Source organism: Gymnoscopelus braueri, assembly GCF_963280865.1.
Source record: "Gymnoscopelus braueri genome assembly, chromosome: 23".
Classification (NCBI taxonomy): domain Eukaryota; kingdom Metazoa; phylum Chordata; class Actinopteri; order Myctophiformes; family Myctophidae; genus Gymnoscopelus; species Gymnoscopelus braueri.
Genome location: NC_137625.1, coordinates 509034 through 526200, shown reverse-complemented (window position 1 = coordinate 526200; position 17167 = coordinate 509034). Strand labels below are relative to the sequence as shown.

Sequence of the window (17167 nt, the reverse complement as noted above, 5' to 3'; positions counted from 1 at the left end):
AGTGGTTAAAAGGATTGACTACTTTCGCTGGGGACCCCCTGGTACCGCTCCCCAAGGACCCCTGAGGGTCCCGGGACCCCACTTTGAGAACCAATATCATAAAGGACACATGAGTCATTGTAAAGGTGGATATAACTATAATCATGCTTTCCAATGATATATAAAACACGGTAGCGATTGGCGTTCCTGAACGGGACAAATAATTGCTTGAAATAAGGTTTTCCGAACTTAATTTTTTGAGCAGTTAAATTCTGATTATTCTGATTATTGTTCTAAATATCGCCACAATGATGTTCCATCATCCAGCTCTCTCCTGTCAAGATTATATTCCAGATTATTATTATTATTATGCCATTGTTCTGTATTGTTATTATTTTTTAATAAGTTGTAATTATTATTTACCTCTGTTTTTTTTCTTTTCAACCACACAGATAAACTTCTTCTTTGCAGAAAGAAACATTTGCATCTAATAAAAAAAAATACCTTTAACGAGCCACGCCCCCCTCCCTATGATCTGCATTCAATTAACAGATTTTGATTTGATAATGTAGTTCACTGTGTGTGTGTGTGTGTGTGTGTGTGTGTGTGTGTGTGTGTGTGTGTGTTACTATATAATTGTGAGGACCCTCTGTCCCTACAACTATAGTAGACTATGAGAAAACGGAGGACAATTGTTTCCTGTAAAAAATATTTATTAGCGATAACGTTTACAATTAGAAAAAGATTAGGATTAGACATTTAGAGATTAGGTTTAGGGATTAGAGATAATAGTTATGCCTGATCTACAAGCTCAACGCAGCGCATTTTCAGATCATCACTTGTATTTTAGTGATCAAATCAATCCATTGTGGAGCTTTGGATCAATAACTTAAGTTCTTTCTGTCAAAATTAAAAGTCACTTTAACAACGTTTTTAAAGAAAGAAAAGAAACCATTTTGATATTTATTAGACCTTTTTTTCTAACCATGTTTTATCAATAAAATCATAGTGTTTTGTCAATTATTTTTGGAGGCCCCTCTTACAGTGTCCTCACACAGGCTGAGAGCCGTTCCACGGACCCCCACCTTGAGAACTACTGAATTAATCTAAAACGGGGGTCTTCAAGTTTTTTCAGGTCAAGGACCCCTTAGCTGAGAGATGAAGCAGGGACCCCTTAGCTGAGAGAGAGATGAAGCAGGGACCCCTTAGCTGAGAGATGAAGCAGGGACCCCTTAGCTGAGAGAGAGATGAAGCAGGGACCCCTTAGCTGAGAGAGATGAAGCAGGGACCCCTTAGCTGAGAGAGAGATGAAGCAGGGACCCCTTAGCTGAGAGAGATGAAGCAGGGACCCCTTAGCTGAGAGAGAGATGAAGCAGGGACCCCTTAGCTGAGAGAGAGATGAAGCAGGGACCCCTTAGCTGAGAGAGATGAAGCAGGGACCCCTTAGCTGAGAGAGAGATGAAGCAGGGACCCCTTAGCTGAGAGAGAGAGATGAAGCAGGGACCCCTTAGCTGAGAGAGATGAAGCAGGGACCCCTTAGCTGAGAGACAGATGAAGCAGGGACCCCTTAGCAGAGAGAGAGATGAAGCAGGGACCCCTTAGCTGAGAGAGAGATGAAGCAGGGACCACTCACTACATATTGTATAACATTGTGTTGCAGATTAATATTTTTCATAGTTTTCATAGATATCTTCATAGACTTGTTTGACATACACTGATATGTTGGATTCATTCATGTTAAAGGGATAGTTCACCCTAAATGTTTTTCTTTCCTATGGATCACTCATGCTTAAGACAATAATGTGATGACCAGTGGACCGGTAGGCAGTGCCTGCCTGCCTGTCTGTCTGTCTGTCTGACCTTGTAGATCTGATATTTTTTCAAAAATCTTGAACATTAGTGAACATTTTAAACCAAATCCTTGCTTTTGGGGGTCTCTGGCACAACATATTTTCAAATGGGGGTCGGCGGCCAAATATTTATCAATTTGGGGTCCTTGACGTGAAAAGGTTAGAGAAGCACTGATCTAGAGAACGGACTGCATGATGAATTACTTTCAAATGCTTCCTTGGTGACTGAGTGATGACGTTTAGGTGGAAGCAGGCTGCTGATAGGCTCCACTATAAAGCTGGCTGTCACCAGCGTTCTGACGTCTTCCTCAAAACACCAGCTCTCTGACCTGATGGTTCAAGATCTGTGTGTCTGTCTGTCTGTCTGTCTGTCTGTCTGTCTGTCTGTCTGTCTGTCTGTCTCTCTCTCTCTCTCTCTCTTTCTCTCTGTCTCTCTCTCTCTCTCTCTCTCTCTCTCTCTCTCTCTCTCTCTCTCTCTCTCTCTCTCTCTCTCTCTCTCTCTCTCTCTCTCTCTCTCTCTCTCTCTCTCTCTCTCTCTCTCTCTCTCTCTCTCTCTCTTGCTCATATTTGGAGATCTAAAAGAGAGCCAGTGGAATCTCCCATGATGCACTGGGGCATTACCTCACAAGCAGGGATGCCAGGTCTGCTCATTATAAGTTCCTTTGGGCTTCTTTTTCTGTGTCACTTATTGGTTGAGTTGCTTGTTTCTAAAAGTTCTAATTCGATTCGATTTTTTTAAATAGCAGATCTAAAAGTTCACAATAATAAACAAAATAAACACATAGCAGAAAATGTTAATGGCAGACCTGTAATAAATAACAATGAATGAATGAATACATTTAAAAAATGAAACAAAATAATACAATAAAACAAAATGTGTGTGTGCTCCTTTGGGCTTGTTTTCATAGACCTGGCTAGGGGGTTCTGCTTCTTTCTCTCACAATATCTGGCAACCCTGGCCGGGGGGCGGGGCCTCGTCAACTGTGTTGTTGTCAGTCAGTCTGAACCAAATGAACTACACACCGTCCTGCTGCAGATACACACACATGAGTGTCTGCGTGCTGCTGTTACAACTCATACTTCTAACAGGTATGTGTGTGTGTGTTTGTATGTTGTGTGTGTTTGTTGTGTGTGTTTGTTGTGAGTTTGTATCAGTTGTGTGTGTGTGTAAGCGGTCTGTCACAACAAGCAGTCATGACGCAACTTGTACCTGGTGTTTACGCTTTCTCCATTTACATTTACATTTCTCCAGTACATCTACATAAAGGTTCACATTTCACATATAAAGTGCTGACCTCATGGTCACGGATGTTGCAATTATATACGGGCCCTCAGAAGTACCCTTATCTTCAGTACTGTTCAATAAAAATCATTTTTATTCCGATCGGTGGCCATGTTCTCATAGTTATTAATGCAATCAGAGTGCAGTACACCTCCCAGCCGATAGGGTCACGAAGTTGAAAACATGGAGAGATTTTGTTTTAAATGGCCACCGATCGAATTAAAATGCTTTTTATTGAACAATACGGCAAATACGGGTACTTCTGAGGACCCGTACATAATTATAACATCCGTGGCCATGAGGTGAACACTTTATATTTGAAATCTGAACATTTATGTAGATGTATGGGTTAAATGGAGAAAAAGCCCCAAAAAACAGGTCGAAGTTCCGCCATGAGTCATGTTTTGTGTGTGTGTGTGTGTGTGTGTGTGTGTGTGTGTGTGTGTGTGTGTGTGTGTGTGTGTGTGTGTGTGTGTCATCTGATCTGATACATTGTGTCAACACTAACAGGCTGTCACTCAGAGGTTATATCATGTTACATGCGAGGTCACCCATTTCGATAGGTCACACATATCTGTGCAACTGTTACGTTTTATAACGTCCTCATGTTGCACTAACCTGTGACGTCATCAGGTTGTTGCAGACCTAGCCTTTAGATTCTAGACTATCCTAGATGTATTTTAGTCTGACTTTTACTTTAGTCTCTACAAGTCTTAGCTCCACCCCCCCAGTTTACCCTGGAATGTCACCAGTAAAGCCCGTATTCCTCCAAACATGTACAAATGTAAAATATAAGGTGTTTACCCGCTTGACCCAAATGTTAACTAGGTATACGGTGTGTTTGTGTAATGTATTAGTCCATATTTTTCAATAAAGAAGTGTTTTAATCCCGTCTGTGGCCGATTCTGTAAGAAGTTCCCAATGGGCGGTAGTGACGGGGCGCATCAGGTGAAAGCCGGAATTACACTCAATGTAAACATGAAGTAAACGAGGAGGTTCGGCCACAGACGGGATTAAAACACTTCTTTATTGAACAATATGGACTAATGCATTACACAAACACTCCGGAAACCCAGATAACATTTGGGCCAAGCGGGTAATCTTCTTATATTTAGCATTTATACATGTTTGGGCATTACTGGTGACATTCCTGGGCAAACTGGGGGGTTGGAGCTAAGACTCTCGTAGAGATTTTAAAAAATGACAAAATCGATTAAATGCATCTACGATAGTCTTGATCTAAGGCTATAGTAACTAATGTTTTATAAGTTATAATTAAACCTGTGACGTCATCAGGTTGTTTCAAACCCTTCAAATAAGTGTTAAATAGCTTTATATTGTGATAGTAATCATTACTATAGAGTGTTTGTTCAGTAACAGTGTTAAATAGATCTATATTGTGATAGTAATCATTACTATAGAGTGTTTGTTCAGTAACAGTGTTAAATAGCTCTATATTGTGATAGTAATCATTACTATAGAGTGTTTGTTCAGTAACAGTGTTAAATAGCTCTATATTGTGATAGTAATCATTACTATAGAGTGTTTGTTCAGTAACAGTGTTAAATAGCTCTATATTGTGATAGTAATCATTACTCTAGAGTGTTTGTTCAGTAACAGTGTTAAATAGAAGTCAATCACCAAAGATGGTCCTTTAGTTTAGAGGTTTATCAAACTCAATACTTCCATGGTTAACTTACATTTTGAAGGTAATTTTCAAGTAAAGACTTACTCTCACATTATATAACTTCCAACTATTCATACAAAACATATGCATCCCTCCCCTCCCTCCCCTTTGTAACTCAAATCTTTGCTTCTGGGGGATTCTACGTATGTATTCTAAACAGTTTTTTGAGGACCAGCGTGAGGACCAGGTTGCTATGACATCAGTGGTTCTCAAAAAGTATATGTATTTGGCCGTGGACCCCCATCTCAAAATATTTTGTTCCAGGGACCCCCCAGAAGTTGTAACAGAGTTAAACAGAGTCAAAAATAGCAGATCTACAAGCTCATAGCGCGGCACTCGGTGCCGCGCTATGAGCTTGTAGATCTGCTATTTTTGAATAGCCAAAAATCTTAAAATGACACACAGATGCGTTCCCGGTCTTAATGGGTTAATAGAGGTTTTACCACCCGCTGGCCTGCACTCCCATTGGCCAATTTCAATACAGGAAGACATTGTTGCGACATTTATTTGGGTCTTAAATTACATTTGTTGAGGTCTTAAAAGGGTCTTAAATTTTACTTTCAAAATGGTGCAGGAACCCGGGTACTTCTGAGGACCCGTACATAATTATAACATCTGTGGCCATGAGGTCAACACTTTATATTTGAAATCTGAACGTTTATGTAGATGTATGGGTTGTAAATGGAGAAAAAGACCCACAAAAAAACAGGTCGAAGTTCCACCATGACTGTCATGATATGACAGTCATGTTTCAGGGCTGTGTGTGTGTGTGTGTGTGTGTGTGTGTGTGTGTGTGTGTGTGTGTGTGTGTGTGTGTGTGTGTGATTGATTGATTGATTGAAATTTTTATTAGGCAAAAGAATGTAAAACAACACAGTTACATTTATAATGCTTTTGTCTAAAAGGTCCGGCCAAAAAAGTCCTTGCGGACTTGTTTCCGTTGGGGTCCTTGAATTAATTTCATAGACATATATAGTAGCAACCAAACAGTTCAAAAATCAATATGAAAATACAGATAATACAGAAAAAATACAACTATGTACCAAAAAAGGAGCATGAAAAAAATTAAAATAAAAAATAAATGTACAAAAAAAGGGTGGGGGGGGGTGAAGCATGGAAAAATAACGATTATATACAAAAAATGCATGAGGAAATACAAAATATGTACAAAAAAGAGGAGGGGGGGGGGGGGTCGTCTGTCTACAGGGAAACTGGTACTATCTCCTCTTTCGGCCTCCAGAAAGATGAGTTTTTAGGGCTGTTTTGAATGAGCCCAGCGAACTGCATTTTTTGAGGGATGGGGTTAGACTATTCCATTCCTTGGTGGCTGTGCTATAGAAGGAGAATTTGCCCATGTTTGTTTTATGGGTGGGTGGTACCAGATTGTTGTTTACGCTCCCTCTAGTTTCGTGGCTGTGGGTGTCACTAACTTTTTCGAGGTATTTATACAGATATGCGGGTATAGGGGGCATTTCGGGCAAATCTGCATTTACAATTTTGAAGACCAGACCCATTTTTAGTTGTTTAACCCTGTCTTCCACCCTGAGCCAGCCTAGGCTGGCAAAGTGAGTGGGAGAGAGGTGGGTCATGGGCCCCAGTCCGAGAAGTAGTCGGATCAGTTTGTTTTGGGAGGTTTGAAGCTTAGTCTGCAGTGACACTGAGGTGTTAGAGTACCAAGAGGAGCTAGCATAGTCAAAAAGGGGCTGAATCAGGGCCCCCGAGAGGGTCCTGAGGGCCTGAGGGTTGACAAAAGAGGAAACTCTGCCCATAAATCTGGTTCTCTGGTTTACTCCTTTGACCACCTTTGTTGCCATGCTTTCACCTTGAAGTGGCAATCTTCTCTCTTCCCTGTTAGATTGCCCTTCTGTGTAACAGTTCTTAGCAATCAGCTTGACGCACAAAATAAGTCCTCAGAAACAGTAAAAAATCAACAAATCCACACTGCTTCACTCTAATGAACAAACAGAAAACCCCAGCAGACTATGTGAGTGACTAATCAAATAACAAGGGAGCAACCCATAGGCTGAGGCTTAATTACTCAGTGCAATCAAAGAGCCTACTTACAGGCTGTGTGTGACCCAATACAGGTCATACCAATAACAATTCAGGTCATACCAATAATGGCTCTTACATTTCCAGCCCCTAATTGTTTTACCATAACTCAAACAATTACAAATGTACACATAAACACAAAGAGCCATAACATATTCATCATGCATCACAAAAAGTTAAGTAATCTTCATTTCTATAATCCACATTTCCTGACATCTTCACATGATTACACTGCTTGCTTCAACAGGCAGCGTTTGGTTATGGGTCTGTCTAATATGTTAGTTTTGGTCTGCACACTACAGTAACTCGTCTCACTGTACCACTGGAGTCTGGTAATGTTTTTATTACTCTGCCCAGGATCCAAGATTTCGAGGGGCAGCGTCATCCATTATCAAGATGATATCTCCTCATTCTCCTGACAGGAAGGTCCTGTCTGATCATTCTGTCCATTTTGACAGCAACAACAGCTGCTGTTAGTTCCAGTCGTGGCATTGTAACATGCTTCAGAGGTGTCACTCCAGATTTTCCCAGCAGGAAAGAACAATGTTTTTTGTTCTCCTGGTTGATGATGTCTGGTCCTTGAAGCAACTGCTCACTTAGCAAGGTTCCCTGATATGTAGCAGCGCAATCAACCACTACTCTTGTCTTCTTTTTCTTTGGGTGATACACCCCGTGGTGAGGGATGCACCACACTCTGCCATCATTGCGACTGAGTTGCTCAACAGGTATTTTTTCGGCATAGCCTTTTTCAATGACACTTTTCGTGAAGGTTTTGTAACCTTCATGGAATTCTTGATTTCTCTTGAATTTTCTCTTGAGAGTATCATCACGTTGCAAGGCAATGCGGCGGTTATTTGGCATTCCGATGTTTTCATTTCTCAGAGGCAAACTCGTGCAATAATGTCCATCAACCAGTTTCGCTGGCCTTGTGGTTAGGTGCATGAGTTGACGATCCTCTTGAGACATCCCGTCCTTCTCTTCACAGCTTCGCTCCGGGATATCTGTGTTATACTGCTTAACTAGCAGTTCTTCTATGTCTGTAACTGAGATGCGATTGACGGTGAAGCTCTGCCGTTTATCACTGGCAGACTTGATGCCATCTCCTTTTCTAAGGGGTCCATTTATCACCCATCCCAGGGCAGTTTTGACGGCGTAAGGCCCCTCGCCTTCGCTATTGATGACCTGCCATGGCTCAATGGCTTTAGGGATGTTGGCACCTATGAGTAAACCAACCTCTGCTTCAATGCGTGGCAGACGCACCTCCTTCAGGTAAGGCCATTGTAAAACATCTTCCTGTTGTGGGATGTTTTCTTTCTTTACAGGGATGTGGGGGTGTGTTAACACCTTCGGCAGTTCAATGTAAGTATTTCCTTCTATTCCACACACCTCCAGGTCTGATAGAACACAACTCTTCATCAACTTGTGACTATCTTGACTCATTGTGTCTAGATGATACCGGATGCTCTTTCCTTTAAGGTTTAGTGCTCTCTGTAGACCCTCAGTGCAAAAGGTTGCAGTACTTCCTGGGTCTACGAAGGCATATGTTTCCACATATCTTTCACTCTTTTGGGATTTCACTTTTACTGGTACCACGGCTAGGACACATTCTCCAGCCCCAGTGCTTCCATAAGCCTCATGACCCAATGACACATAGGCACTGGAAACTACATCACTCTCAGTGGTGCTTTCTTCAACCTCTCTGGGTGCACTGTTATCTTCTTTCATGACATGAAGTATGTCTGGATGCAATTGAGAACAGGTCTGGCACTTTATTCTCTTTTCGCAACCTTTACTGAGGTGCCCTAATGTAAGGCATCCAAAGCACAGGCCTTTAGACTTGAGGAAGTCTATCCGTTCTTTGTTTGTCAGATCTTTAATCTTATTACAGACAGCAAGAGCATGATTCTTCTGACAGTATAAACAGGGTTTGTGGAAAGCTACAGCCACATCCTTAACTGGACTGCTTTTCTTGAATGTTTCTGTTGTGTCTTGTACACCTGTTTCTTCTGTGGTTGTGTCATGAACACCAGCAGCAAAACTGCTCTCCCTCCTACCAAACCTCTCGCTGGTTCTCTCCTTCGCAACTTTCTCCTTTCCTTTTGTGGCTTGATAATTCTCTACCACATCTCCAAAAATAGGATCCAGGGCTACTTTGGCCTGGCGGTCAATAAAATCGACTAGGTTAGAAAACCTTGCTCGTCCTCTTCCTCTCTCATGGATCTCAAATGCAGTTGTTCTCCACCTTTCCTTAAGTTTATAAGGTAGCTTTGAAACGACCACTCGCATGTTCGTAGGATTATCCATTTCGTCCATGAATTCTATGTCATCCATGGTGTTCCTACAGCCAATCAGGAAAAGGGCATAGGTTCTCAATGCTTTGCCGTCCTCCGATTTGATTTGAGGCCATTTCAATGCCTTATCCAGGTATGCATTGGCTATATTAAGCTCATCTCCATAATGCCTTTGGAGTAACTTAGTGGCCTCGATGTAGGCTCTATCTGCTGACATATGCTCGCAGCTTCGAACGAGCTCCTGTGGCTCCCCACTTGTATATTGCTCCAAGTAGTAAAGCTTGTCCTTCAAACTGTCAGTTTTGCTATCCACAGCATGCTCAAAAGCCCTGATGAAGGATTTGTAAGTGAGAGGGTCACCTGTAAATATTGGAATGTCCTTGCAAGGGAGGTTAGACATAGCCTGCTGTTTGACAAGCATTTCAGTAATCACATTTTGCCTCTGCATGACTTGACACAGCTCACTTTCGTTATTTCTTGATTGAACATGACTATTATCGTGAAATTGATCATGTGCATGCTGCACCAGTCTGCTTGGAGCATGTCTCAGACTGTATCCATTATCCTGAGCTTGGTCAGGTTGTGTGTTTTGTGCAAACTGCACCGGTCTGCTTGTTGCATGTCTCTGACTGTAACCATTATCATGGGATTGATCATGCTGTGTGCTTTGTGCAGACTGCACCGGTCTGCTTGTAGCATGTCTCTGACTGTAACCATTGTCATGGGATTGATCATGTGCAGACTGCACCGGTCTGCTTGGAACTTGTCTTCCTGCAGCAATACTCAAAGTTGGCTTAACATCACTTCTTTTTTGTGAACGCTTACTTGATGCGCCACTGACATTGTCATATTCTTGAAGCACCCTGAGCTTTGCGCTGGATGCAGCAATAGCAGTATCAACATCCAGTTGTTCCTTTTTAGCTTTTAATTGTGCCTCCTCAATTTCAAGTGCTTGTTTTACTTTTAATGCAGTTGAACGTTCAATCAGTGCAGCACGCTCTGCTTCTTCCATAATACGTGCTGAGGACACTTTGGTTGCTGTGGACCATGAAGACTTTGAGGATGAAGATGAATTATGGCCGGCAGATTTACTTGTACTGCTTTTCTGTACTGTCTTAACTTGAGACACGCTGTCCTCTACTCTTACATCATCTTCATGAGGTGTGCCTGCTGGACATTCACTTGCGCTAGCATTCTCTTCTCTTATTTTAATCCACATTGCAATACACCAGTTCTCTGTATTTTCCACAAAGTCATTTATGGGCGCCGATTTGGGTTCAAACCAGTTTTGTTGATCAGCTTGTCTCTCATCTTCATCTAGCAAGGCTATCACCTCAGCATTAATGTCTTCAAACTCTTTCTTCGCTTTGCAAAAGTTATGTCTAAGCATCTCCTCCACTACATTCACATTTGAGCCATCAAGTTTTAAGTTTTCCATATTTCTCATCATGGTAGACAGTTGAGACAATTTACCTCTTGTTCCAATAAACCTGCTGAGTCTGTATTCCATTGCTCTTTCAGTGAGCTTCAATGCCCTCCTTTGGTCAGAACCATCCATATTCTCTCCTTCTTCCATCTTGAGCAAAGTTTTTTGACTTTGAGCAAAGTTTTTTGACTTTATGAAGTGGCAATCTTCTCTCTTCCCTGTTAGATTGCCCTTCTGTGTAACAGTTCTTAGCAATCAGCTTGACGCACAAAATAAGTCCTCAGAAACAGTAAAAAATCAACAAAGGTGCTTTACTTGAAATTAAACAGTACAACTTATTTCTCTAAAGTGTGGTCAAAAAACTGTGTTGCTCCCCACACTGCTTCACTCTAATGAACAAACAGAAAACCCCAGCAGACTATGTGAGTGACTAATCAAATAACAAGGGAGCAACCCATAGGCTGAGGCTTAATTACTCAGTGCAATCAAAGAGCCTACTTACAGGCTGTGTGTGACCCAATACAGGTCATACCAATAACAATTCAGGTCATACCAATAATGGCTCTTACACACCTGACAGGTATTTGTCAAGAATACATCCCAAATAGGTAATCTCTTCTTTGCTAGTGATGATTGTGTCATCGACTATGACCTTGAAGTCATCTACCTTCATTTTACTGAGGGAATGTTTGGTCCCAAATAGGATGGATTCAGTTTTCCCAAGGTGTAGTGACAGTTTGTTATCGGTAAGCCAGGTACGGATTTTTGAGAGTTCAGAGCTGAGAGCTTCCTCAACTTGCAACTTGTCCTCACCCGAGATCAGGAGTGCCGAGTCATCAGCGAACAGGAACAGTTTGCAGTTACAGGCAGCATTCATGTCGTTAATGTATAGAAGGAACAGTAACGGCCCTAGAATGCTGCCTTGAGGAACCCCGCAGCTCACCGGGAGGGATGAGGACATGGTTCCGTTGATGTCAACCACTTGTTCTCTACCCTCCAAGTAAGATCTCATCCAATTTAGTGATGTGCAATCAAAACCAATCGCCCTCAGCTTATCAAGTAGAATTGCGTGGTTTACAGTGTCAAACGCCTTTTGGAGGTCCAGCTTGACCATGCCACAGTATTTGCCCGAGTCTACCTCACGTTTGATGTAGTCGGTCAAATATAGTAGGCATGTGTCAGTGGAGTGGGATGTTCTGAAGCCCGATTGGAATTCAAACAACAGTTTGCGCTCACTGAGGTAGCTGTTGATTTGTTCTTGGATTGATCGCTCTATAACCTTTGAGATGGAACAAAGGATGGAAACAGGCCTATAGTTGCCAGGATCTAGTTTGCTTCCTTTTTTAAATAGAGGGATTACTCTTGCCAACTTGAATTCTTGTGGGACGTGACACTGACTGATGGATAAGTTTGTAATGTGGGCTACTATGGGAGCAATGGAGACCGCTGCGTCTCTGAGGAATCTGGTGGGGATGTTGTCAAGGCCGGTGGCCTTGTTTGGCTTTAGGGCGAGGAGTTTGTTTTGCACATCAACAGTCAATACAGGTTTGAAAGAGAAGGAATCTTTTTTAGCCCCTAGTTTCTCATAGTGAGCTTGAATGTGGTCGGGGCCAAACAGACCTGAATGCTGAGGGAGTTTGCTTACCAACTGGGTTGCAACTGTGGTGAAGAAACTGTTAAAACAGTCCGCTACCAATTGCTTGTCGGTAGTGAGCGAGCCACTTGAAATAATGCAAATGTTTGTAGATTTTGTCTGAATTTTTCCGTTGCAGCCTAATTGTTTTAGTGCCTCCCACAGTTTTTGTGGGTGGCTTTTGTTTGCCTCTATGTTCTCATTTAAGAGACTTACTTTTGTTTTTCCTGAACTCTGAGTAGCTTTTGTACCTGAGTTTGATGGCATTCAAAATGTCACCCTTCATCCAAGGTTCTGTGCTAGCTTTGACCCTCACCACCTTTGTGGGTGCGATGTTATCAAGTACACACAAAAAAGCTTTTTTGAAACAGGACCAGGACTCCTCCACAGAGGTGCAATTTAGGACATGGGACCAGTCCATTTTTCCAAGAGCTGTTGTTAGAAGATCACTTGAGTAGTGTTTCATAGACCTGCAGCTGATTGTCCTGTGACAATAAGCTCCAGGTCTGTGAATCTTCCGAGGGCAGAAAATGATATTGTGGTCACTTAAGCTACACTCAATCACCCCGCTCCTGGAAATTCTGGATTGGTCCGTTGTCAACACTAGGTCTATGATTGATTGAGAAGCAGTGCCTACCCTTGTAAAATGCTTTATCAGCTGGGTAAAGCTGTGCAGGTCACAGAACTTTCTGAGGGACTTAAAGGTGGCTGAGTCTTTCTTCAGAACACAGGTGTTAAAGTCACCAATTAGTACCGTCTCAGAGTTTCCTAAACTCGCCACATGATCCTCAATCAAGTCATAAAAAGCATTTTGCTCTGGGGGTCTGTAGATGGCGCCAATTATCAGTGGTTTTGCATGTGGGTATAAAATTTTGACCCAGACCGATTCAGTGGGGTTGTTATCCATATCTGGGATCACATCGTAAATAATGTCTGATCTCACATAGATGCAAACCCCACCCCCAGAGAGATTTCTGTCTTTCCTGATGACATTGTAGCCCTTTATTTCAATCTCAAAGTCCTTGATGGATTTATCCAACTTAGTTTCTGAGATTGAAATAATGTCTACCCTGCCACTTCCAAACATGGATCTCAGCTCAGACATTTTTTCAGAGTTTTTAAGACTGTTAACATTCAAGTGAACAATGTGGGTACCTCTAGTCGAAAAGAGCGCATCCATGTCCTCAGTTGAATAGTAACCATTGTCCTTCACAGGCTCTGGGGGGTCGGTGGGGGGGGTCGGAGGTGTGGGTGGGGGAGGGGGGGACTTTGTGATGTCCGCGGGGGGGGTGTGGAGGTGATTTGAGGCCGCAAATCCTTCCTTAGATCTGCCGTGGGGGTGGGAGTGGGGGAGGGGGAGGGGGAGGGGGGGGTGGGGGAGGGGGAGGGGGGGGGAGGGGTGGTGTGGGGAAACCCTTGTGTCGACCTCGGCCAAAATTCCTCCAGGCAAAGGACTGTTTGGGAAAAAGGGAAACTCTCTGTTTCCACGATCCCACAGGGGAAAACCCTGTGTCCAGTGACCGCTTGGAAAACAGGGAAAGGAACTCCGTTTCCCAGCATTCCTCTCGGTGGGATACTATGCGGTTGTCCTGGTATCGTCTGGTGGTGGTGGTGGGGGAGGGGGGAAGCTGTTGTCCCGCGTCGACGTCAAGCGGTGGTGCCAGGAGACGGTAGAAACAGGGGAAAAAACACTGTTTTCTTGAGCTTCTCTCTGGGAGATATCCTGCTGTTGTCTTGGGCCCGTGTGGTGCATGAGGAAATCCTCATTATGACGCTGCTGTTGGGGAAGCCCTTGACTCATCATCGGCCACATTCTTTCAGACGGTGGTCTGCTTGAGAATGTAGGTCCTGGAGCCAACACGCACGTTAACCGGGACAAATAATCCATCCTTGTTTCTCCAGCTCTTTGCTGGGGTTCGTTCTTATCAGGTGAGGTGGGCCGTTGCCAAACAAAGTTATTTGTCTGCATGTTGAGGACCGGACCTTTTCGGGCACTTCCGTCGCGTTGGAAATCAGCTGTGAAGTTGCTTAAGCCATTGAAGTTTTGATCATAGTGAGTCTCCGTGCTCTTCACGGTCGGTGGGCCGGGATTAGTATGTACGTTTCCCGACAACAATAAACTCAACCAAATAATCTTTCTTACTGTAAAGCCGTCGAGCTGGATTGGTGTCCTTTTCCGTGTTTGTACCGATTTACTCGCGCCGAACACTTTAAAAAGTAACGCCGTCGCGTCTTGCGGTAAATCTCCGTTTTCACTCGCTCTCCGTTGAAGCTGCACATTGTGGGATTCAATAAAGATTAATCCTTGCAATATAGCAGCGTAGAACAGCACCAGATTGTTGCTGGCAGTGATGATTCTTTTGAGGCGAAGATGTTGTTTTCGTCTTTGAAGAATAGAGCGCGGGGTAGAATCCAGGAGCGGATAAAAGATGCGACCGTCCTCGTTCGAAGCCATCTCACTCGTGTGTGTGTGTGTGTGTGTGTGTGTGTGTGTGTGTGTGTGTGTGTGTGTGTGTGTGTGTGTGTGTGTGTGTGTGTGTGTGTGTGTGTGTGTGTGTGTGTGTGTGTGTGTGTGTGTGTGTGTGTGTGTGTGTGTGTGGGTGGTCAGGTCAGGATGCCAATTTCCTCCAATCAGGAGAGAGAACTCAGTCAGGATACAGACTAAACAATCAGAAGTGATGACACATAGAAATGAGCAGACAGACAGACAGACAGGAACACTATAACATTGGAAGCTGATTAAATGGGTACTCTCTCCTGATTGGCTGAAATTGGCAACCTGCCTGGAAATGTATTTTGTGTTTTATTAAAGAGCTGGAGAGACAATGTAGATCTTTAACTTTTTAATGACAACTTTTTTGCTTTAACAAAAAAAATAATCACTTTTCCCTCAACTCCACTTCAAATCTTTGAATATATATATATTAGGCCTGTCCCCGACTAAGGGTTTGTATAGTCCAATCTGATTGGCGACTAATGCAACACAAAAATAAATAAATCATGATGTATATCCTATTTTTGGATATACTATTATATATTATATATATACTATATACTATTCGACTAATCGAGGTCAGGCCTAACTTTAAAACATATATATATATATATATATATATATATATATATATATATATATATATATATATATATATATATATATATATATATATATATATATGTATAATTTTAAAGCAAAATAATTAACTCCGATCCATGCTTCTGGGGGTCCCAGGAACAACATATTCTGAGATGGGGGTCCGTGGCCAAATACATATCATTATGGGGGTCCTTGACATGGAAAAGTTGGAACACCACTGATATAGCAACATACCATTAGCATTTAGAAAACATTTTTAGCCCGCGGACCCCCATCTCAAAATATTTTGTTCCAGGGACCCCCAGAAGCAAAGATTTGAGTTACCAATGTTTGCTTCAAAAAAATATATATATATATTCAAAGATTTGCAGACATTTTCACAATTTTTCAAGCTTGTAGATCTGTTATTTTTGAATAGCCAAATACATTAAAAAACTAGAAAATGTGCTCCTCGGAGCACAAGTCTCCGCCAGCAGACTATAGCAATTATATTATCATAGCAATAACTAATGAGATACAGTAGAGTAAAAGATATATACTGTAGTTAAGTAAAAAGGTGTATGTTAAAGAAATATTTATTTAAAAAAAATGATTTAAAAATCATATTTTGTCTTCTAATGTTTAAAAAAATGTTTAAAAAAATGTTTAAAAAAATGTTTAAAAAAATGTTTAAAAAAATGTTTAAAAAAATGTTTAAAAAAAGATAGGATGAAAAAAAGAGATCAAAAAAAATATTTATTTATGTATTTCTTACAAAAATGTATATACTATGACGCATCTGATATATATCAATTATATTATAATAGCAATAACTAATGAGATACAGTAGGGTAAAATATATATCTTTTATATATCTTTTAGTTAAAAGTTCTAATACTTGTCTTCCAATGTTAAAAATAAAATAAGATGAAAAAAGAGATTAAAAAAAGATTATTTTATTTACGTAATATTTACGTATTCCTTAAAATAGAATAGACAATAATATTAATTGTCAGAAATGTATTACTATATTACAAAAATATATATATACTATGACGCATCTTCTGAATGGTTTTCTGGTAATATCTTAATAACAGTCGTCTGTAATGTTGTTTCATTATTGTAATTGTTCGGTCCGACTTTATTATAAAAAATGTGTGTTGTAGACGTTAACTTCTGAAATATGTCTTTGAATGCAGACAGATCTTTGTCTCTTCTTTGTATCATAGAATCCGTGTCGTAACCTAATAATCTTTCAGCTGTGTCATTGAAACAGATGACCCACTGCTTGTCTGTATAATCAGTAATTAAGACCTTCAGAAGAAATCGATAAATATAGTTTTTAACCTCTTTGCATTTCTTACAATAAAAATCCTGTGTTTCAGTTATTTTTGTGTTACAATTCGGACACGATTTATAAAAACAGCCATCTGATTGAATGTCAAGAATTGTACTCACCACGCTGTAATAATTACTCCATTTTATATTTTCATCTTGTGGAAATTTCATTTCTTTCAATGTTCGCGTTTTGAAAAATATATCAGACGATGCTTTAGTTAAATTCTCTATGTCCAGGACTTTACTTCTGGTGTCATACCATGTCTTCAACAAGTATGCCTCTTTTATATTTGGGTCGACGATAATGATAGAGTTGGACGATACAGATAAAGATATCTCGTTAAAATACGAGATATAAGCTGACTTCACCGCTACAATGGATTCATAACTGCCAATAAAGTTCATTGCTTGTTTACCCCATAACGTCACTGTGATCTGTTTACAACTCTGGTCTATTAGACTGATATTCCGCTTGTACGTTTTGCCTGATTTAACTATCATTTCTGTTCCTTCTTCAATATTCAGACAAACTCCAATTACATCGGTAAAGGTC

General features: G+C 41.2%; 1 protein-coding gene across 2 annotated transcripts in view; it reads left to right on the top strand.

The window, feature by feature from the left end:
• The first annotated feature begins 2795 nt into the window (after positions 1 to 2795).
• msrb3 (methionine sulfoxide reductase B3) overlaps positions 2796 to 17167 on the top strand; it is a 46675-nt gene continuing 32303 nt past the window's right edge. The window contains exon 1 of one of the 2 annotated variants that reach the window (XM_080420709.1): positions 2796 to 2918. In XM_080420709.1, the coding sequence (XP_080276835.1) occupies positions 2840 to 2918 (79 nt within the window). In that variant the 5' untranslated portion in view covers positions 2796 to 2839. The remainder of the gene's footprint in view (positions 2919 to 17167) is intronic. The other variant, XM_080420708.1, reaches the window with a different exon arrangement.